General features: G+C 34.0%; 1 protein-coding gene across 4 annotated transcripts; it reads left to right on the forward strand.

The window, feature by feature from the left end:
* Nucleotides 1-1,544: 1,544 nt before the first annotated feature.
* LOC142634343 (disease resistance protein RML1A-like) lies at nt 1,545-23,187 on the forward strand. 4 transcript variants are annotated; one of them, XR_012844123.1, is made up of 10 exons: nt 1,545-2,205; nt 4,429-5,515; nt 5,853-6,128; nt 6,242-6,670; nt 6,980-7,279; nt 13,160-13,639; nt 13,721-14,272; nt 14,568-14,750; nt 22,570-22,783; nt 22,965-23,064. XR_012844123.1 is itself a non-coding variant. In XM_075808639.1 (10 exons), exons 1-10 carry the CDS (start codon nt 1,712-1,714, stop codon nt 23,097-23,099), a joined length of 4,143 nt encoding a protein of 1,380 aa, XP_075664754.1. In that variant the 5' UTR covers nt 1,545-1,711; the 3' UTR covers nt 23,100-23,187. The 4 variants fall into 4 exon arrangements, 3 of the variants coding, with proteins under 3 accessions (XP_075664754.1, XP_075664753.1, XP_075664755.1); XM_075808639.1 differs by having other exon boundaries at nt 22,577-22,783; nt 22,965-23,187; XM_075808638.1 differs by lacking the exons at nt 22,570-22,783; nt 22,965-23,064 and adding an exon at nt 16,603-17,171.
* The last annotated feature ends 386 nt before the right edge of the window (nt 23,188-23,573 follow it).

The following is a 23,573-nucleotide window of genomic DNA, read 5'->3' on the forward strand; positions in this document are numbered from 1 at the left end:
TTCATCCATATGTTTCTTTTTTTTCTCTTAGGTTTTTTCTCCACCACACACGTATCCCACTCCCATCTCTACCTACTTTTTTTTTTCTTTTTCTAGTTCATTCTGGATCATATCTCTAGAACATATCTCCACTTCTCCCTCTCTCTTTCTTTCTCTTTCTCTTACACACACGCACACACACACAAATTTCTCTCCCTCTATCTCACACAAACAAATTCTCTCTCATACACACATAGATCACTGGCAGAGAAATGGAGATTGGTGTTCTACATGTGTCTTTTTTTTTTGGTTTGATTAGTTTTATTTTATTGTTCAGATTTCATTAGGCTTATGAGAAAGATTGTTTTTGTGTTTCAAATCTTTCGATTGAGTTTTGTGTTTTTGTTTTGATTGTGGTATGTTTTAGTTTGTAACTGTTGAGATTGAGAAGCACGAGAGAGTGAAGAACGAAAGAGAAAAGGAATGAGAGAGAAAGAATTATTTTTTTGTTCAACCGGGTATTATTTTAAGGGAGAATATTGTTTAGAGGTGTTATAGTAATTGCTACAGTGTTCTCTACTTGTAGAGAAGTACTGTAGCAATTCTAATTTAAAAAATGGAGATAGAGAAGCTATTGGAGTAGATTTTTCAAGTGTTTTCTCTCTAAAATTGGCTTTATAAAAGCCACTGGAGATGCTTTGACGAAGAAAACCACCCAACTACTACAATTAGATTTAAAAAAGCCACCGGAGATACTTTGATGAGGAAGACCACCCAACAACTACAATAATAAACACTCAAGTAGAATACAAAAAAAAGTTCTCAATAAAAGAGAGTTTTATTGTTACTTTTAAGTTTTAACATTAGGAATATTTTGCTATATACACAACTAGTCAATGTTTTATTGATAGTCGTTTCAGTTTGACCTATATATGTTTTTTTTAAAATTTTTTTGAGGACCTATATATGTATTTATTTATATTTTTATAAAAATATTAATATTTAAAAATTTATATATTTTATGCGCTCAAATATTAACCTAAGTAAATTAACCTAATGTATTAGATTTAAATAACATAAACATTAAAAAAAATCTAATATTTTATTAGTTCCATTCATTTTAGAAAAGTCTGAATACTGATACTGATTTGACAGTTGCATGATATATATATATATATATATATATATATATATATATATATATATATATATATATATATATATATTTTGCATGTTCTTAAAAAATAATGACTTTTTTGGATCATCATCAAATATATTTGTTAAAGTTTAAGAATTGGGTGTCACACTCACACATCAAATGGCTCCCCTTTCACGCAGGAGTAGCTTACAATTTGATCTGCATACACAGAAAAAAGACCGTATACGTGAGGGTCGCAGGGTCTGTAGTATTGTCTAAACTGGTAGGTCTGGCCGAAGGCAATGAAAGTCAAGATAACGAAAGGCTATCTGAATCTACAAGGGAATGGCAGTTGGCCTTTCAGCTAAGATTTAGGACCTTGTTTTTCTGGACCTTCTTCGATATCTTTTGAGCTTCAAAAAGCTTAGCTATGCTTCTTCTCTAGGGATCCTAGGGAGACCCCAATTGGCTTTAAGATTAGGTCATTTACTCCAAACTCCAAAGTTCGTATATTTGTATTTGTATTCTACTTGAGTGTTTATTATTCCCCCACAGTGCAGACTCCAGTGGTCTTCATCAATTTGTCCTGCCTTCATGGCCCAAGAAACCTGTTCTTCTTCATCCTCATCCAACCAAGCATGGAGTTACGATGTCTTTGTCAGTTTCCGTGGCAAAGATACCCGCTATAAGTTTACCGACCACCTATTTGCCGCGTTGGAACGGAGCGGGATTCACAGCTTTGAAGATAACAGAAAGCTTAAGAGAGGGAAAGATATCTGGACCGAGCTAGAGAAGGCAATACAGAAGTCCAGGATTGCTGTTATAGTCTTTTCGGAAAACTATGTTGATTCGAGATGGTGTCTCGAAGAGCTGGGGAAGATCATGGAATGCAGACGGAATCTGCAACAAATTGTGCTGCCCGTTTTCTACGAGGTTGATCCTTCCCACCTTCGAAATCAGAATCGTTTAGAGAAAGCGTTTGTCAGGCATGAGAAGCGTTTTGGGGTAGGCAAGGTGGACAGGTGGAGGGCTGCTTTGACTAAGGCTGCAAGCTTGTCTGGCTGGGACTCGCAAAATCTTGCACATCGGTAATTCATTTTTTTGCTTGTAAAAATGTAGCACACTAGCAGGGGCAGCTTTAAAAATTTTGTTTAGGAGTCACGAACAAAACTTGAATGAAATTTTTTTTAATAAAAAGAAGACTTAAAATATATTGTGTTATAAAAAAAACAAAAAAGTTTTACAATTTCTTTTTACAAATTTTCAAATTTTGAATTGTTACATAATAGTTCATTATGAGTATTTATTGTCCTTGTGGGTAGCTATGACCATGTTATTTTAAGTTTGTCTAATATTTTTATTTTTATGTAGTTGTTATTATCTATTTGTCTTTATTTTTATAAAAATATTTTAAGCTAAATGAATAAACTTAACTCATTGACTTTTTATTAATTATTGACGCACATGTATCAAAAAAAAAAAAAAATATTGATGCACACAACTACACTCATTCATATAGGAATAATACATTACGTGTCTACTTAACCAATCAAATACTTAAACAATCACTAACTATACAAATTTCTTCTTGAACTTTTTTGACTTTATAACAAAAAATTATTATAACATGATAACAATACACACACATGCAACAAACCCTCTCTATTACTAAATTATATAAAGTTATTTTATATTTAGGACCATGTTAATGGGTGCCCTTAGGACAATTGTTATATTTCTTATGAAAGTAGTATCAAACATTTCCCTTATATTTATATTATACACACATACTTCCACACACATCATTATTTACATAAATAACATCATAACAAAAAGTAATGCACACAATCAATATTTGACAAACTCACACGCATATAATATAAATACATAATAAAGAGTGACACTTATTATTCACAAACACTTACTCTTATTCTTAGAGTTGGAAATACTTGTAATAAGGGTGTAAAAAATTTAAGGCAGGGTGTGAAAAATAATATTTTTAAGAATAAATTAAAGTATTAAATTAGCAAAAAAATATTAAAAAAAAACAAATTGAAGTCAGGGGTTCATTTGAACCTCTGGAACAAAGGGTAGAGTCGCCCCTGCACACTAGCGCTTCTCATGAGACGCATATATTATAGCATCCACAAGCCATAAAATTTTTTATCTATTTTACCTTCTCACTTTACAATACACCCAACATTAATACATCAATGTATCTATATTTTTAGCTATTTGATTAAATAATATAAAAAATTTATTAAAAAGTAGTGTGAACACAACCAAAAAAGATTTTTTATTATTAAAAAGTAATGTGAACACAACAATTTAATAATATATATATTTTTACATATGAGGTACAGTGCACAGACAGTGCACAATCAAAAGTAACTGTGCACTGTAGCTGTGGAGCAAAAAAATATGATCGACTTTGGCTCCACCAATGTAGTCACATTTTGGTATTTGGTGGTGCTAAAAAAAACAATATAACTTTTTAGCACTGCCAATACTAGTGCTCTTAGTGAGATATGAGTTTTATGAGATCGACACATACAATATTTTTCTCCCATTTATATTTTACACTGTTGATTTTGAATAGGATTCAATATTATATAATATATTATTATCATAGGTGTACAAAAGATATATACCGAAAATGTGCCGCATAGTACCGAATATATGCACTATCCCTTTCTTCTTATATTGTCAATTAATTTTCCAAAAAAAAAAAAAAAAGTCCCTGAAATCAGTTGAGAGGAAAATTTTCGAACCAAACTACTTGGTGATTGATAAAACAATTTAAATGCACTTTTAGTCGTATAGCTTATTTTAATGTGATAATATAACTTGTTTAAATAATACACATGAGAAAATAATGTAGTTTCAAATAATTTTAGAGCTATTTTTCTCCAACTCGTTATAAGATGATTGAAGAGATTATTCATGTGTAATTTTAGTCTTATGACTTTTTTAATAAGTTATGTGATTTGTTTAAATAATATACATGGATAGTTTTATAAAGTACCATGTAATGAGTCTAAGGAAATAACTCTCATTTGGTTTGGAGCTAAACTTTGTCTATACACACGGATGATTTTATTAGTCACTGTGTAATGGGTTGGAGGAGATCTTCCAAACTGGTTTGAAGAAAAATTTTGTCCATTACTTTTGAAGTAGTTTATTCGTTATCCAAAAATACACATAACCAATTACATTTTGTGGGATTTTGCTGATTTATTATGTTTTCTAGGTTAGTTTCATCTTATTAAATTATCACTGACTTCTATTTTATGGTGGAAACATGTTGGTAGTTGTGAGTCAAAATTAATAGAAGAAATTATTGAAGACATTGTCAGCAAACTAAATGAGATGACACACCTTACTGTTGCATCCTATCCAGTTGGGATTGAGTCTCGAGTGCAGGAACTCAATAAGCTATTAAGTAGTAGTTCAAGTGAAGTTTGCATGGTTGGAATTTGGGGGATTGGCGGCATTGGTAAAACAACAATTGCCAAAGCTATATATAACCAACTACAAAGAAACTTTGATGGAAGTTGCTTTCTTGCAAATGTAGGAGGAGATTCTAAGCACCCAGAAGGTCTGATTCATTTACAGGAGAAAATTCTCTCCAACATCCATGCAAAGGACAATAAAAAAATAACACTTGTTGATCAAGGAATTACGATTTTGAAAGATAGAGCATGGTGTAAAAGGGTTCTTCTTGTTCTTGATAATGTGGATCACCAGGACCAATTAGATAAATTGGCCATTAGGCGAAGTAATTTTCAGCCAGGAAGTATAATTATCATTACAACAAGAGATAAGTCTATCCTCAAATTGGCTAAGGTGGATGAGTCTAAGATATATATGCCACCGACTTTGGATTACCATGAGTCTATTAAGCTCTTCAGTTGGCATGCATTTGAAAAAGACCATCCTAATGAAAATTATGCAGAGTTGTCAGAGCAAGTAATCGGTTATGCTGGAGGGCTTCCATTGGTGCTTACAGTTTTGGGTTCCAATTTGTCTTACAAGAGCATAAATGAATGGAAAGATACATTGGATACATTAGAACGAACACCTGACAAAGAAATTCAAGAGAAGCTTATGGTGAGTTTTAATTCACTATGTGACACACAGAAAGAGCTGTTTCTAGATCTTGCATGCTTCATTGTTGGCATGGAAAAAAAGTATGCTTTCAAAATACTCCGAGACTCATATTTAGGCCTTGAAAGAAATCTAGGGGTTTTGGTCCGTCAATGTCTTGTAGCATTTGATTGCTCGAACCGGTTGACAATGCATGATATGATTAGAGACATGGGTAGAGAAGTTGCCCGCAGAGAACACAGCCGACTATGGAATCATGAGGATGTCCTTGATGTATTGGAACATGACGAGGTAAGATTCAGATGCTTATGTTGATTGGATAAGAATTTAGGGCCAACTTACCTTATTTAGAGAAATAAAAGATGATTAACTTACTGTATTGCACACCACTAGAAGAACCGTAGACATAGTACCTGTTTCTCAAATTGTGTGTTGTAGAGTCACTTTGCCTTTGCATCACAATCAATAATAGGACGCTACCCTGTTTTATACACAGTGGTGTGCTTATATATATATATATATATATATATATATATATATATATATATCTATATATATATATGCAATTATGCATGTAAATTACAATTTCCCTAAAATATGACTTTTGCACAATGTTCTGTTCTATTAGGAAAGAAAATTAGTTAAAGGCATCATGCTAAATTGTCCCGGGGTTCACGATTTGCAAGTTGATGCCAAAGCCTTTTCGAAGATGCATCAGCTAAGAGTGCTTCAACTAAATTATGCACGCTTGAAGGGGAACTTCCAATGTCCTTCCAAGAAGCTAAGATATCTAGAATGGTATGGGTTCCCTATGGAATCCATACCAGCAGACTTGTACTTGGAAAATCTTGTTGCTCTTTACATGCCCTATAGTAGCTTGATAGAACTTTGGACGGGAACCAAGGTATGCAAGTGTGTATGTGTGTGTATATTCTTGCTCATATTATTTCTGTTTTTTGATATTTTGAATTCATATGGATATTAATTTTGTATTTCCTTTTTTGTGTGAGGGAACAGATTCTGAAAAAGTTGAAATTTCTTGATGTCAGTCATTCCTACCACCTAAGAAGAACACCAGATTTCTCAGGCATAGATAATCTGGAGGTGCTGCTTCTTAATGATTGTACTAATTTGGTTGAGGTTCACGAGTCTGTTATAGATCTTAGCAAGCTAGTTACTTTGGATCTTAAAGACTGTAAAAACCTTTGGAAGCTTCCCCCAGGTATTTTCAATTTAGAGTCTCGTGTAAACCTTTCTGGCTGCACAAAGCTAGGCATGGTACCGAGCTTTGGATTCAAATCGCCATTAACATGTTATTCACTCCGTATGTCTTCTGAAGTTCCATTGGGAAGTGTCGGTTTTATCAGAAAACTTTTAACGCATCGTATATCTTCTGAAGTTCCAATGGCAAGTTTCTGTTTTAATAGAAAGCTTTTCCTGCAGAAGGTCTCTTCTCTTCCTCTCTTTTGTCTGATGAAAATAGGCTTTTGGGATTTGGATTCTCTCAATTTCAAATTGAAATAACTCTCTATTTCAAGGTCATAATTTAAAGTTAGAATAAAAAATCTAAGGTCTACCTCATTTAAAATCTAACCATGATAAACATTTAACTATGGTTAAACTAAATTAAATGAGTTTTAAATGAGGTGGCAAAATTTAGACCCTTGATTTATTAAACATTAAATCATTGCCGGATTAAACATTAACGACTAACAAGGATGTCGATGATTCGACTTTTGCCTCAACTCATTGCAGGATTTCACCAAAGGTGGTGTTCAGGGGAAGCGAAGGCACTTGGAGAGTGCAGTAACTCATCATCCTTTTCTTTCACAACCACTGGAACTAATTGGACCGAATCTTGAATACTGTGAAAATCTCTACCAGCTTTCCGGCGAAATTTGTCGGGTTGCAGAGCTTCTATTTGGTAGAAAAATCAGCAAAATGAGACTGATCATCCCGCGGGACCTGCAGTTCCTGCACGACATGGAGTTTCTTCTCCCGGCTGGTATTGACATTTCCAAGGGGCTTCCTCCACCAGTTAATGACAATGTTAAGGTTAGTATAATCCCACATGCTTTTCTGGAAACTTTCTATCATCTACGTAATTCATTGTCCCTAGTACTTGGTGATGGCTCAAACAGTTGAAGCATTATGCAAACATGAATCCTATCTAAATGACTTATAGTAGATTAGTAAAAGAATAAATACCAGAATGGTGGGGATTAAAAGAACTAGAAGATTGGAGAGACAAGGCATGAAAGTATTTGTTTTCATCTTAACGTGTTTTTATCTTTTGAATTCAAATTGATATTGATTCAGAACTTTTCTTTTGGGTGGGGAAACAGATTTGTGTAAAGTACTTGCACCGTGGTGTTGTCCTTCATTCCTATGTCCCAAAGAGAACACCGAATATATTCCTAGGAATCACCAATGCCTACTTCAAGGTCCTAAAGGATCTATATGGAGAAATCTATTATGCATCCCCTTTGTGAGAGGTGGATACATGTGACGCCACTTCATCTTATATGGGCCAACTGATAGCTTGGTCAAGATTCATGAGGCCAGAGATTAAGGCCCTATTTGGATTTTTTTTTTCATCACTCATCACTTAAAATACCCCAATTTTCTAATACCCACCCGTTTGGTTTTTGTTTTCACTTCACATCACTTAAATATTTCTACTGTTTGTGGGACCCATTGCTTGAGCACCATGTCTGTGAGTATAGTTAGCCTACCCGCCTCCCTCAACTCTTTTCATTTCATTTTCTTCTCCTTTACCATTGCACTATTACTCTTCCAACACAAACCCTAACCTAGGTAAGAGAGAAGACGATCGGTGTTGATCGGTGTAGCAGCGGTGCCAATCGGTGCAGTGGCGGTGCCGATCTCCCACCTTCGACGTATAGCGGCGTTGATTGGCGTTGATCTCCCACCTTCTCAACCCAGCACCGATCTCCCACCTTTTTTTGTTTTGTTTATGGTGCTTGTGGATACCTCCGTTAGTGCTTGGCTGATGAGAAAGCACACAAAAACAAGATTAAGGAGAGAAAAGTTTATGGGTTAGTGTATGATCAGAGTGGGCAAGAATTTCGAATCAAAAGCCAAGGGAGTATACATCTACTTGGGTCTCATCGATTTTGATCATGGGAATCGACTCGATTGCCGACTTTGAAGTCGGCGGGTTCTCGTACCTCGCGACGACGCCGTTCAATTCGATCTGCGACAGTTGCTCCAAAAGCCAATTGAGCTCGGACCCTAATAGAAAATTCGACATGCTCAGTGGCAACGACCTAAGACCCATGGTGAATATGTTTGTGGATTTGTGTTTCTGTGTTAGTGTGTATGATCTAATTCATGTGTTTATGGGTTTGATTTTCTGGGTTTGAGAAATTGGTACCCATGTTTTTTTTTTTTTTTGTTGATAAAGTATATTTGACCTAGCGGCGCGGGTTGGCTAAGCTCCGATCGGTGATCTTGCGTGAGGAGGTGAGGCCAGGGAGAGCTTCTTACTGGAATGGAGATGAGAGTGAGTTTAGTGAAGAGAGCCATTGAAGAGATTCATGAAAAGGCGCGCCTGGTGTGATGTTACTTTGACATGGGACCCTTAGAGGCTGTTTAATTACAAAAATGCCATTGGAAACTAAGCTTTGGAAATTGAAAATACCCAAAATGTGTTTTTAGTTTCCATAACTCATCACTCAAAAATCAGAGAATTGAGTGATGGAAACAAAAACAGAAAAAAAACTCAAACAGACTTTTTTTTTTTTGTGGGTCCCACTTATTTTGAGTTATGGGTGATGGAAACAGAGTTATGGGTGATGGAAATCATGAATCCAAATAGCACCTGATTGTGTATAGATTTCAAGGAAGGTTCAACCCAAAAAATTTTAAGGAAGGCGATCGACCCCGGCCTCTGATTTTTCTTCTTTAAAGTTATTATTTTTTTATTTAGTACTTATAATAAGTTATTTATATAGTATATATTGTAAAAAAAATTTAAAAAATTTATAAAAAAACATTTAATTCTCATTCAAAAATCAAGGGAAAATTATAGAATATATACTCCAAGAGCACCATAAATATATACTCACTTCTCTTACATGAATTGTGCATTCTAGCTATCATGAATTTAATAGCGGAACCCACTATTATGTGAGAGGAGGGAATAATCATTTATGGTATATCTAGGGGAGTATGCATTTATGATACTTCTAAAGTATTCTATATTTATCTAAAACTAGTAAGTTACCCGTGTGATGCACGGATAATATTGTAATATATTATGTAAGATAATTTTGAAGAATGTTGTATATGCATTATAGCATAATTATTATAGAACTTTATTGGTAATGAGTTCATCATAAAAAGTAACAATTATAAATTGCAAACACATATCCATTATAATTATTCAATTGAAGTAATGAGAGAAAAAAAAATATTTGGAGGAACATTATAGAATAAAAGTTGATATAGAATGAATCTTCTTTTTCTCTTTAATTCTAAAACAAAATAAACATTTCAAACACCTACAATTAATCACATCTACATCATTTACAAAGCCCACAAATCTACAACTTCCGACCTTAATATCAAAATCGTAATTGTTGTTGTCACTCAATATAAAATGCAAGACCCTATTCTTTGGTTGTAGCGAACTCATACGGGTTAGAATTAGATGAAACAATATTAGAGCTAGGTAGAGCTAGGTAAGTGTTGTTGAAAAATTGAAGGTAAATGATATCGTTTTTTGGTCTGTGTGTAGTTGACATGGTATGGCATGAAGGGTTATGGGTAGGTATATACAAAGGGGTAGAAGTGCAAGAGGTGAAAATGGTGCATATATTAAAATCCAAAGAGTTTTGTGTGTATATGCGAGAGATGAAAAGTCTTGAAGCATTAAACCAAATGATACAAAAAATATTTATTTTTTAATTAGAAAAGTCTTGAAACAATGAACCAAAATGAAATAAAAATTTATTATTTAATTTGTTTTTATCTCTAATGTGCCACTTGAAAATATTTCAATTCTCTTTACATAGAATATGGTACTTGGCAGAACCTCATGCTTTCCCACATGATGTATCTGTTTATATGTGTGTGTGTGTGTATTGATTGATTTAATTAGACAAAAACAAATATGTCTTGAATCATTGAACCAAATGATACAAAAAATATTCATTTTTTAATTAAAAAAGTCTTGAAACAATGAACTAAAATGAAATAAAAAGTCAATATTTAAATTGTTCTTATCTCTAATGTAATACTTGAGAATGTTTCAATTCTCTTTATATAGAATACGCCACTTGGCAGAACCTCATACTTTCCCACATAAGGTCTCTACTTATATATATATATATATATATATATATATATATATATATATATATTAATTAAGTTGTTTTTTCTTAACAAAAAAAGAAAAAAGAAAAAAGAAAAAAAGAAAAGAAAATAATTTAAGTTGTTTTTTTTTTTAGAGAGAAAAGAAAGAATTAAGTAGGTCTAAAAAGATTCTAAAGAAACTCCTAGATAAAGGGAGAGAATACTTTTTAGTTAATAAATACATAAAGTTTGGTGGTTTTGTGCATCAAAGAGTTGAACCACCTTAAGAAGTGTCCAAGAACCACTAGTACTTATAGGTCCTTAGAGAGCATTTGGATACGCCAACGTCTGCGTTGAAGCTGACATCTGCGTTTTTTAATGGGTTCTGTGCATTGTTCACGGAACCCACAAGTACTAAATTTATCAAAATTTTTATTAAAATTGGGTTCTACAACACTATTCACACATTTAAAAATTATTTTGCATCAGTATTTTCGTTTTTTAGTTTTCAGCAATAAGCGGTATCCAAACAAACCCTTAATACTACCTACAATGCTCGTTGAAGCAAAGGCCCTTGCCCATGTTCTTCCATTTTCTTGCTAGAAATAGCCTTGGCAAAAGAAGAAAATTTTTGGATTAATATTGTTAGTGATTCTATTTTCTTGACTAGAAAATGTTGAAAGGTTGGGATTGAAAAAAAAAAAAAAACTTTCTTTCAATTTTCTGTATTTTTTCCTAGTTAATTTACTAAATTCAGTTATAAAAAAAAAAAAAAAAAAAAGAAGAAGAAAAAAGTGAAGGCTAATATGTCTATGTATATTCTTGGGGTAAAACATAATGGAGGATAATTTGATAGAATTAATTTTAATTTTAATTTTTTTATATAGAAAGTGGATATGTAGGGAGGTGGAATTCAAACCATAGACATGGAATTCGAAAGAGTTAAATTAAAAGCATTATTTTTGGGTCAAATTGTTTGGTTTTTGTATTTCTCTCAATTTTTTTTTTCTCCCAATGTAGTAGTCATTCATTCATCATTTTTTTCCCAAAAAAGCCATCCATATCTTTTTTGTTCTCAAAGAAGATTTTTATATTTTGGTTTGAAATTAGATGGTAGATAGGATATGCTAACATAATTTTGATTTTATAAGAGAATTTAAGGTATCCTGTAAATTTGAAAGAAATCGCTAAAAATTAATACAAAATTATTAATAAATAATTTTCAGGAATTGAAAAATGTAAAATTACATATTGATATATGATTAGGTCATTCTATATTTCATTTTTATAGTTGGACCTCCTTCTTCCCAATTAGTCTAGCTAGCTGAAGCCAAATAGCAACTATCTAACCCAAAAACTAAATATATATATATATATATATTCACAATTATGATTGTATTTTAGCAAAAAAATATTTTACCACCAAAGAACAAAAAAAATCATGTGTTATTGGAGAAGTTAAAGCTAAATTTTTTGCAACTATAGTAAACTAGTATAAATACCAGTTGACTTTAGCAAGTTGTTAAAAATAAAATATAATATTTTATTAAGATTATGTTTCTTCTTTCAATTAAAAAAAATCAAATTCTCTATGTTAATTATTATTTTTGGGTCAAATTGTTTGGTTTTTGCATTTCTCTCAATTTTTTTTCTCCTACTGTGGTAGTCATTCATTCATCATTTTTTCCCCAAAGCCCTATATATCTTTTTTGTTCTCAAAGAAGATTTTTTATATTTTGCTTTGAAATTAGATGGTAGATAGGATATGCTAACATAATTTTGATTTTATAAGAGAATTTAAGGTATCTAGTAAATTTGAAAGAAATTGCTAAAAAATTAATGCAGGTTCATTCTATATTTCATTTTTATATTTGGATCTCCTTCTTCCTTATTAGAAAATATTCACAATTATGATTGTATTTTAGCAAAAAAATTATTTTACCACCAAAGAACAAAAAAATCATGTTTTATTAGAGAAGCTAAAGCTAAATTTTTTGCAACTACAATAAACTAGTATAAATACCAGTTGACTTTAGCAAGTTGTTAAAAATAAAATCTAATATTTTATAAAGATTAAATCTCTTCTTTCAATTAAAAAACTCAAATTCTCTATCTTCCTTATTATTTTAATGAGTTGTTTATATTATTTTAAATGGAGTTATAAAAAAATAGAACATTTAATGTTTGGTGTATTGTAAAGTGAGGTGTTAAAATAGATAAAATATTTTTTTGAGATACTAAAAACTAAAATTTTTAGCACCACCAAAACTGTGAATGCTCTAACTTCGAAAAACAAAATCTTAGCCAGCCTAGTATTAAAAAAAAACATTATTTTGTTTTTGTTTTTGTCTTTATTGGTAGATGATTGCATTTCAATGTATTTAGAAACAACAGTTTTGTGTATTTATAATTTTTTTAATACTATATGGATGGTTATTTGAAGTTTTTTTTTTTCTTTTATACTCTGGTCTCTACTAACTTAAAATTTTGGGTCCGTCCCTGTATGATTAAGTTTAAATGTAGCAAACAAAATGATTGTATGCTTTTTTCTGGTTAATAATGAATAGTCACTACTTTTATTTTTCATGTACTAATTTGTCTACAATCATTGTATAGGTGTATTTATCCCTGCCAAACCCGTTAGAATTTATGATTGTTGCAAGCAGTTGGGCAGGTGAAGTTTTTTATCGTGGTATTTTCTCCATGAGAGAAAAAGATGGACGTTATCTCAGAACTCGAAAGGACTTTAAAATACTTTCAAATTTTATAATTTTTTTTGGTGCGAATGAAGTCCGAGAGAAACTTGATCATTCGAGTTCGCTTGCTAGTAAAATCTATCCAAGTCGTTTGCAAGTTACATTCAATTTCCTTAATCAACTCACGAGTCTTGATTTGAGCCTATGCAGAAGATTTCAATCACTTGATGAGCTTCCAACAGGTTTACAAGCGATGGATGCAAGCAACACCACGTCCCTTGTATGGATTTTTACTGGACTAAATGTAAATTGGGAACTATCAAAACAGCTGCAATGTTTTGGCTGCTCCAAAGTGCTCAAGAAGAATCGTACTAGTAACCCAAAAAACAAGCTTCTCAACGTATCTCTCTTGTCTCTATTCTTGTTTGATCAAATTTGGTTTTTGGACCAGAATTCATTACTAATGATTTTAATGTATTAGGAATTGATTGCAACCGATAGTTTTAGTGTTTTCCGCCCTGGAGGTGAGTTTCCAAACTGGTTTGACGCCCTGGTGGTGAGTAAGGGATCAATTTTATCTTTTGTTGTGCCCTCACTAGTGAAGCAAGAGATTCGAGGATGGTTTCTATGTGCTATATTTGCAAGCAGCTTTCATGATATTCACGGATTCACTGTTTCCTATAAATTCAAAAATAGAACCAAGGGCATTGAGTGGCAGTGTCAACAAAAAAAAAGTCGTGTAATACCATGTCAAGAACATATGTGGTTGCAATTTGTACCGCTGCATCACATGCCACATCTGTTTGAAGCCGGAGATGAAGTGGAGTATTCAATACGCATAAGTGGTGGTTTCCAAGTGAAGAAGTTTGGGGTCAAGCTAATTTATGAGAATGATAAGAAGGATTGCCACTCCTATTTTGAAGCAGTGGTCAAGAATGCATCACTTCCTTATAAGGATGATTTTCTAGATGAAGATGTTTCAACAGATCAACCAATGGCTGGTGATAAGAAAATCAACCCTTCTAATTTACAGGTCAACTTTAATAACCCGCATGACTTAAGTTGCGTTTGGTATTGGCTTAGAAAACTAGCTTATTTTACTATTTAGCTTATTTTTGCTGCTATTCAATAGTTCTACTGTACTATTTCAGTTAATTTTAACTTTTATCTACAGTATTTTTAGAATAAATTCTCATTTTTAGCTAAATAAGCTGTTCTCAAATGGACACTAATATACTATCTCACAATTGTATTAGAGTTTCATAAGTGGTTCTTATGTTTCAATCAATTGATATACTTGTTATTTCTTTTTCTTTTTTTAAATGTAGAAGTCTAGATTTGATGGTAAGAAAAAAGGGATTGCCACCTCTTTAGATGCATCTAAGCGTGGATGCTTGTCAGCTCGAGAGACAACCCAACAGCAGTGGGACAAGGATTGTGAGCTGTCCGCCACAATTTTGGAGGATCCGACCGTTGCTCCTGAGGACCACAGTGCTCTTGTGGAGGCTGAGGTAATGGTTGTGGAAACACCTATCCTTTGCCTTCTTAGCCAAATGGCCCATATCCTAATTCCTATGGTCTTCACATTGTTCTTGCCGAGTTAGAGTTTTCCTAATGTTGGATTAATAGTTAAATAATAAAATTTATCATTTCTAGTTTTTTTTAGAAGAATAGTAATTTTTATGGTATCAAAACAAATTTTTTGAATTCAAATTATTCTACCTTTCGTTCAAAAAGTTAAAAATTTCATGTATAGGATAATAATTCAAAAAAATATTTTTGTTTAATTAAAGGACTAAATTTTCTCATTTAGATTTTAGAGTAATACATAACAAAGTGCTATGTTATTTCCTATTTATACTTAGTAGAGTAAATGATTAACATAAAAAGAGTATCACCGAGCTCCTACAAGTGCTATGACAGAATTAAAACCAACTGTATTTGTTATAGCCGCTCTAACTAACTTCAACTAATAGAACTAACTTAATAACAACTTTAACTTACATCCCAACATTTGGACACTCGGTTAATGCCAGCCTAACAGTGACTACCTTTTAGTGATTATATGGATTTGGAGTTTTAAACTAGTTCCAATGAAAACTTAGGGGCCGGGGTGTTTGGATTTTTTTTTTCATCACTTATCTCTCCTCACTCAATTTTTGTCATTCATCACTCATCACCTATCACTCATCACTTAAAATACCCAAATTTCCTAAAACTACCCGTTTGTCATATATCACAAAGATATGTATTCAACCAAAAAATCTAAAAGCACTAGGACCCACACACTGACCCCTGTCAGACCACTACTTTCCTCTTTTTTTTTTCTTTTTTTTCTTTGCATTTCTCTTTTGTTTTTCCCCTGTTTTTCTCCCTTCGTTTTCTATGATTTTCTCTTTGCTTCCACTAAAAAAGCCGACAATCATCCACTAGTGACGAGCAACGCCATTGATGAGCAACAAAGCCAGATTGACGAGCGACGAGCGTCGAGTGACGCCATTGATGAAAAATATGAAACTGAAAGAGAGAGAAAAACAAAGTAGTGTGGGTCAAAGATTGTGGAGATTGTTTGAATTGAAAAGTTTGTGGGTATTGTTTGAATTGAAAAGTTTGTTCCTTGATTTTGGAGATTAATGGGTCTGAGACTAAGATGATGGTGCCATTGGTGGAGTCATGAAGGATGGAGAAGATGGAGGGTCTGAGCTCCGTGTGAAGGTATGATGTTGGATTTGGATATGAAGTCGTGTCAAAAGGAAAGAAAAGATGAAGAAGGGAAAAAAAAAATCAAGATGAAGAAGACCAGACCAGACCCAAGAAGAAGAAGACTAGTGTGAAAGGAAAAAGAAAAAAAGAAGAAGAAGAAGACTAGTGTGAAAGGAAAAAGAAAAAATGAAGACGCAAACTCACCGAACCCAGTGAGAAAAGAAAAAAAGAAAAAAAAAGGTCAAAAGTTGCGGCTGATCTCTGACTAGTGGGTCCCGCAATGTGTGTTTAATCACCAAAATGTCATTAGAAACTGAAAACACCTAAAATATATTTTCAGTTTCCATAACTCATCACTCAAAAATCAGAGAATTAAGTGATGAAAACAAAAACAGGAAACAAATCCAAACAGACTTCTTTTTTCATGGGAACCGCTTATTTTGAGTTATGGATGATGGAAACAGAGTTATGAGTGATGGAAAACATAAATCCAAACAACCCCTTATCCTTAATATGTATACTTACAGACACCATTCACAATTTGACATCTCATATACTGTACAAAAAAAAAAAGTTGTAAAATTTATATTGTCTTGTTTTTAATTTGACTCATGGCTCACTATTTAATTTTGGGGCTTCCCCAAACCCATATTCTTATAGGATGGACTGTCCGAAGGTCATAGGAAACGTAGTTGGAGCGACTTCCATGAAAATCAGCCAGGGACTACAGTTTTTGAGGGCGGGGCTCCTTTTGAGCTGAACATGTACCCATCAGGAATTTCAAGAATGAACTTTGTTAGCCTAACTAAGCCCCTAAGAAGTCAGGAGGTTGAGCGAATGTCATGGGAGGTAGAGCGCCAGATTCTGCACCATCGGAATGCTACTTTGGAGAGAGAGAATCTTCGCCTTCGTATGGAATTGTTAGTAAATGGCAGGCAATTTGCTCCTCAACTCCACATGGGTCTTCCTAGTCCACCCTTGGCATTTGAGAGGGATTCTTCTTCAGCATCAGCCTCTATTCAACCTACAATTGCAGCCACTACTCCTGTGGCTTCGACAAGAACAAACACTCTTGGTTTGGATTATCCTAATTTCCTTTCCATACCAGCTCTTGGCTTCCAAAGCATCAATAACCCATCAATATCTTCTCCACCTAATGGAGGTTCTCACCTCCCACAATAGGCATGCCTTTTTTCTTTTGGCAAGTTGAGGGTTTTATTATTATTCACTTGTACATTGACCTGAAGTATATATAGAAATGTTTTATTTAAGATATATATATATATATATATATATATATATATATATATATATATATATATATATATTTGATATCTCCAATTCTCGTAATTTTGTTGTTGGTAATATTGCTCAGGTAAAAAATTGCCAATGAGAGGTAATGATACAATTTTCCGACAAGAGAGCTTTGTGGGCTTTGTAATTTTGCACGTACCGATTTTGGACGTGCCAGGTATTTAGAGTTCATTTGGGAATAGATTATTTAGCTTTTTGTTGAAAGTATGTTAAATGATATTTGTATCTTGAAAAAATTTGAAGAAGTAAAAAAATATGAAAAAAATGAGATTTTAAAAAGTTGTACATAAAAGTTTAAAAAAGCTAAAATCTATAAGCTGATACCAAACACACTCTTAATTTAGTCCACTGGTTAATGAAAGGAAATTTGGAAATGAGAAGATGAGGAGGTCATGGAGATTGTTGAGAAAGCAAAAACCCAAGAAATTGGAAAAAAAAAAAAAAACCTTCAAATTTTCAACTTGAAATCAAAAGCAAACAAACAACCAAATTTTCCCCTTTTAAAATTTAGTTAGAGCAAGAGAAAAACACTAAGATAGTACTCAAGTCTCAACACAAAAAAGATTTAAACTCCCTCTAAATTTTCACAAGAAAAAAAGAAAAGGAGAAGGAAAACTTTCGTGGATATTAGTCCATTTCAAGAATGGGAAATATGAGTTTTTCCTATTTGAAGTTATGTTTAAACGAGGAACTAACAATAACAGGAGAAAAGGAGTTTTATCTTCTACCTTTTATCTAAAAAAACAGTAACAATAGCACAACTTACAGAGACTAGAGGAACATAAGTATTTCATGTTTTTTCTCTCTAGGAGAGCCTTCTTCTACCTACAGATAGCTGGCGTTTTCACCCAAAGAACCTTCCACTTTCACCTCTTTTCACTCCCAATCACATCTCATCCACATTACTCCTCACCCGTAGTTGTTTAATCCTACAACCACCAACTGTTTTCCTTTAATTCTCAAACCTACTTTTTGCATGCCCAAGGAGTGGATTTCTCTTCACTCTTAAATCATCCATATCATTGGATGCAAACTTTCCATCTATTTTGCACGCAAAAACTACTTTTTCTATTTTACACATTCATTTTTACAAAACACCCATATCAGTCTATTTATTCTACACATTTATTAAATAAAATATTCATTCTTTCAAAATTTTTTATTATTTCCTCACTCACTACCCCCTCTCTCTCACAGACCCAACACTACCAACGATTACTCTACACCCAGCCACCATCATCACCCACCCAACCAACATCATCAAGGAAAACCAACCCATTCAATCTAAAACCCAAATCATCACCCACCCAACGCGAAACCCACTGAACAAACAACGAGAAATCAGTGGCGATCGGCAATCGGAGAGGCTTTGTGGCAGTGGTGATCGACGATTTGATCAAGCTTCATGCTGGTCTAATGATTTGGTTAGGCAATCGGCGAGAGATCAGTGCTGGTGGTAATCGGCGGTGTTGGTTTGATGATTTGATCCATGGCAATGGTTTGATGATTTGATTAAATGAGAAAAAGGGAGAGCGAGGTGAGAGTGGGAGCAAACAAAGACAATGAGAGAGAAAAAATAACTAAAATATTAAATGCAAGTGCTATAGTAACCGTGCATATATGTACGGTTATTGTAGCACTTATGCATTTATGCACAATTTTACACCCACTGATGTGAGTGTGTTTTTTGTCAAAATGTGTAAAATGAAGGGTTTTTTGTATTTTGCAAGACTTTGCATTTACTGATGTGGATGCTCTTAATCTCTAGTAGTCTGCTACTTTTTACTCTTTTGGTTCTATCTTTCCTTTTCCCAACCTTTCTTGGTCCTAGTCTAACTTTATTCTTCCTGTTTTGTTTCTTTTGTTCCATGTGGTCCCTACTTTTTTTTCTTTCTCTAAATATACTCTCTGTGTCTCTTTTAGTCTAGGCCTTTTGTAGCTTTTTTCTGATTCTCATGGAAGATTACTTCACAGCAAGGGAATATGGTTTAACCGAGAGCAGTGACTCAAAAGTCAATTCTAAACTCTTTGTTGACGAAATTGAAACAGATCCTTAGTCAAGTGAGGGAGAAGAAGTCCCTTTTTCAAGACATGGACTAATACTTGAAGCAGAACCTATATAAATCAGCATGCAACATGACTTTTGGGGTTCATGTGCAATTGGTTTTATTCTAGACTATAGGAAATTCTCATTAGTTCATCTTCAACACATTATCAATGTTGCATGGAGAATCAGGGGCTCAACCATTATTGTGGGAAAAGATTCCTATTTTTATCTCATTCATTTTGAATTGATGGATGATCTAAATCATATCTGTAATGAGGGACCATGGCCCGTGGGCAGTGGATGGAGCTTTGTTGGTGCTGGAAAGGTGGAGACAAAATTTGGTCCTAAGTAGACTTCAACTGAATTATGTTTCCTTATAGGTGCAATTGCATGGACTTCCACTTGAATATTTGTATCCAAAACTAGCAGAAAGGATGGGCCAATTGTGATAATGTGTGCCATCAAAACAAAAAATATGTATGCACCCATCTCAACATATGGTGGTAGTAACCATGGATCACCGGTTTTCATTAGATTTGGATACCCAATGTTGAACTCACCAACTCATAGCCCAAAGTCACTGGATCATTTCTTGTTGACTATAAAGGATAGACCATGTCGTTTCGACCAACATAATGTTGATTACATTATAAGTTGGGAGGTGTAACGTCCTAGCTATGGGAAACATTGAAACAACAAACCCACCCTACAATGTAGTGACTTAGAACCTACCCTTAGGCCATTCCATGTTAAAATTGAATTTCATTGTTGCATGTGTTTGTTTGGTTGGTTGATTGATGTAGATAGGGACCTAGCTTTGATTGACCCAACCGAGCCTTTTCTTTGGGGAGAATCTAGTCAAGATTAAAGGGAAGACTCCAAAAAGAACCTAAGACTGACACTTAAGCTAGTAGTTTCAGTTCCAAGCCTATTACTCCCATCATGGTATTAAAGCTCGTGAGCATAGAAGTCGTTCCACTGTTGAAACATCACAATCCCATATTCGACCTACAACACAGTCCGAGCCACAGGAAGTCTGAAGACTCCATCACTATGGCGGAAGGGGCCAAGAGGAGAACAAGACTAACCATAATTCCCCAACCATGGAGGGTGAGAAGAAGATCAACGAGAGGATAAACAAGATGGAAGAGATGATCAAGAGAGCTCGCAAGAGAGAGGACCTCATGGACTACCAACCACTCTCACTTTTCCTTGATGTGAGTCTGCCTCCCAAGCTCAAAATGCCAACCTTGGACAAGTTTGATGAGACTGGCTGCTCAAAGTCTCATTTGAAGATGTATATGAGGGCCATGCAACCCCTAGGAGCAACTGAAGAACTACTTGCTCAAATGTTCCAAAACACCTTGACTAGGGCCGCTCTTAGGTGGTTCCTCAATCTAAATGATGTTAGAGTAAGGAGTTGGGAGGACATCTGCCGTGAGTTTCACAATCAATACAAATACAATATAAAAGTGGATGTAACAAGGAGACCTTTGGAGACCACTAAGCAAGAGCCGTAAGAATCTTTCTTTACCTTCATTACCAAGTGGAGGTCCAAGGCGGCACAGATGATGAATAGGCCAAGTGAAGAAGAAAAATTAACCATGGTTGTAAAAAACTTATTTCCTGTATACCATAAATATTTTTTTGCCCAGTATTTTCCTAATTTTAAAGCTTTGATTACTGCTGGAACCCAAATTAAGGATGCAATAAATAATGGCACTATAAAGAATGAGGACCCACCAAGGTTTCAAAAGAATTTAGGAGCTAGTTCTAAAACTACAGAAGTTTCTAATATATACAAAAATAATCCTTACCAACTTATTGCTCCTATTTCCCCCGTGCCAATATTACAAGGGCCACCTCCAAGGCCTAAGAGGGAATTTCATGAGTTATACATGTCCATGAGTAAAGTGTTTGAAAAACTAAAAGCAAAATGGTTACTAATACCCTTAGACCCAAGATCAATCCCAAACCCATTGCCCGCAAGATTTGAGGTGACTAAGAGATGTGCCTACCACCAAAGCCCTAACCATGGTACTGACAAGTGTTTTGGACTTCATCATGCAATTCAAGACTTGATAGATAATAAGGTGCTCATACTGCCTACAAGGCCTAGCGTCACTAATAATCCCTTGCCCAACCACAATTTTGGGAGAGGACCAAGAATTAATTACTTCATGACTGAAGAGGAAAGTGAAGAGGATCCGCCATTAAAGAAGTTACTTATTCTAAGTTGTGAGAAGATGTAAAAACCAATAATGGGGTATATATAGAAAAATTAGTTACTCTTTACAAGGACACACAAATGCATAATCTAACAAACTAGATTTCATACTTGGTTAACGAAATGATAATTTCATGTTTGTAAATGTGTTCTGCCTCGCAAAGTATCTAAGAGTAGCATCACGAAGTATCCAGGAGTAGTCTTGTGTGATCTTGTAATCTAATAATTGTGACTCATTGCAATATTGATAATATAGTTTTTTTGTTCCTCTTTTATTGGTTGATTTGTATTTTTGAAAGTCTTATTAGTTTAGGTAGTAGCAGAGCCTATCCTTTTGATGAGTCGGTCTACCTTGCATGGAGTGTCTTAGTACAAACAACCCATTTAGAATTAATTTGTGCCCTTAATTTGCAACTTGGAAGATATATCCACATAGTCACACTCACACAACGTAATTCTATAAATGAACCAAGCTTTGTTAAGTAGTATATATTCAAAATTGGCTTGTTAATAAAAGTCAAAAAGTTCAACTTAGTAGTTTAAAGTAGTGCTTGGTCAGTATAGGAAGAAGGAAAAAATTAAAATAATAGATAGTGGTCTCATGTTGGTTGTATCATTATTAAAATATGTATAATGAATTTATTTAGTAAACATATATAAACTTATAAATAAGTCTATATTTAAATTGTTTGTATCAAGTTTTATAGTTCACGAGTTTGCCCGTGAAATTTTGTTTTGCTTGAGCTTAGATGGTTTATTAAACAAGTAAACTTTGTATGGAGACCAGCCCAAATGCCACTCCATAACAAAGCAGAGATATACAGAGGATGCCACGTGATGAATGAATTTTGAAGACACGTAGCCGCTGTGCTTGCATGCCTCTAAAATAAATAATGCAACAATTAATTTCCAATTAGCTTGACATTGACATGACATATTGCGTTTCAACTTCCAGACGCTACCATTTCATTCTACTAGTTTCTGGTTATACCCTAGTACAATTAATTAATATAATAAAAGGCTAGCTGACTCTCTATAGCGTATAGATTATAGAAGACAAGAAGATGCAGCAGCAGCAGCTGGGAAGAGTGAGAGTCATGGTTGGGGCGTTGTTGAGGCCGGCTCAGACTCTGACTCAGATTCGAGGCCCTGTCAGCCACCATGAACATGAGCAGCTGCGGTTCATGGCAATTAAACCGCCCACACGTGCTGCAGTTCATGGAACAAGGCTACCCGTCGCTGACACCCTCAACGTAGGTTCTTTTTAGTACTCTCTCCTCAATTCTTAATTTGCACATATTTATATGTTTCATTCATTTCTATTCATAAAGCATATATGCAGGCAGGAGATAAGAGTATACCAAAAATACATCATATATATGCTAATTTCTATGTTTATTTACTACTTTTTTTTTTTAATGGGTGCTTGAGCAGAGAGAGGAATTGGAAGCGGAGATTAACAAAAGGAAAGAAGAGAAAGAAAACAAGAGAAAAGAGGTGGAGAAGACTGTGGACTCTCAACTCAAACTCTCCGATCATGACTCTTCTAATAAATCTCCTGTTGATTGACATTTTATTATTATTCATATGCTAATTCATCCTCAGCTTCGCATGTGTGTATCTGAATTCTGAAAAAGAGACAGATTAAAATTAATTATATCCCATGTTCTTATCTCATGAACCAAATATGCCATGCTTCATATTTAGATTTTGCTTGTAAATTTTAATAACCAGTGTAAGGCTTAAAAGGAAAATTTCAACAGTTCGATTTTTTTTTTTTTTGAAGCCAAATAGTTTGATTAGTTGCATCAAGAATAATTCACCAATTCAGAAATTTTGATATGTTCTTCAAAAGTACTGAAGCCAAAACACAAGCTTGATAATAACGAAAGAGCAAGAAGAATGAGATGTAGCTTAACCCATTGAACATTTGAACAAACAATTCAGCTACTATGCGTATATATATAACCAACGACTGCACTTTGCAATCGCATCCCCCAGAAGGCCCAAATCAGCTAACAGCTTTGCCTGCAATATAGCAAT

Source organism: Castanea sativa, chromosome 5 (assembly GCF_040712315.1).
Source record: "Castanea sativa cultivar Marrone di Chiusa Pesio chromosome 5, ASM4071231v1".
Lineage (NCBI taxonomy): Eukaryota > Viridiplantae > Streptophyta > Magnoliopsida > Fagales > Fagaceae > Castanea > Castanea sativa.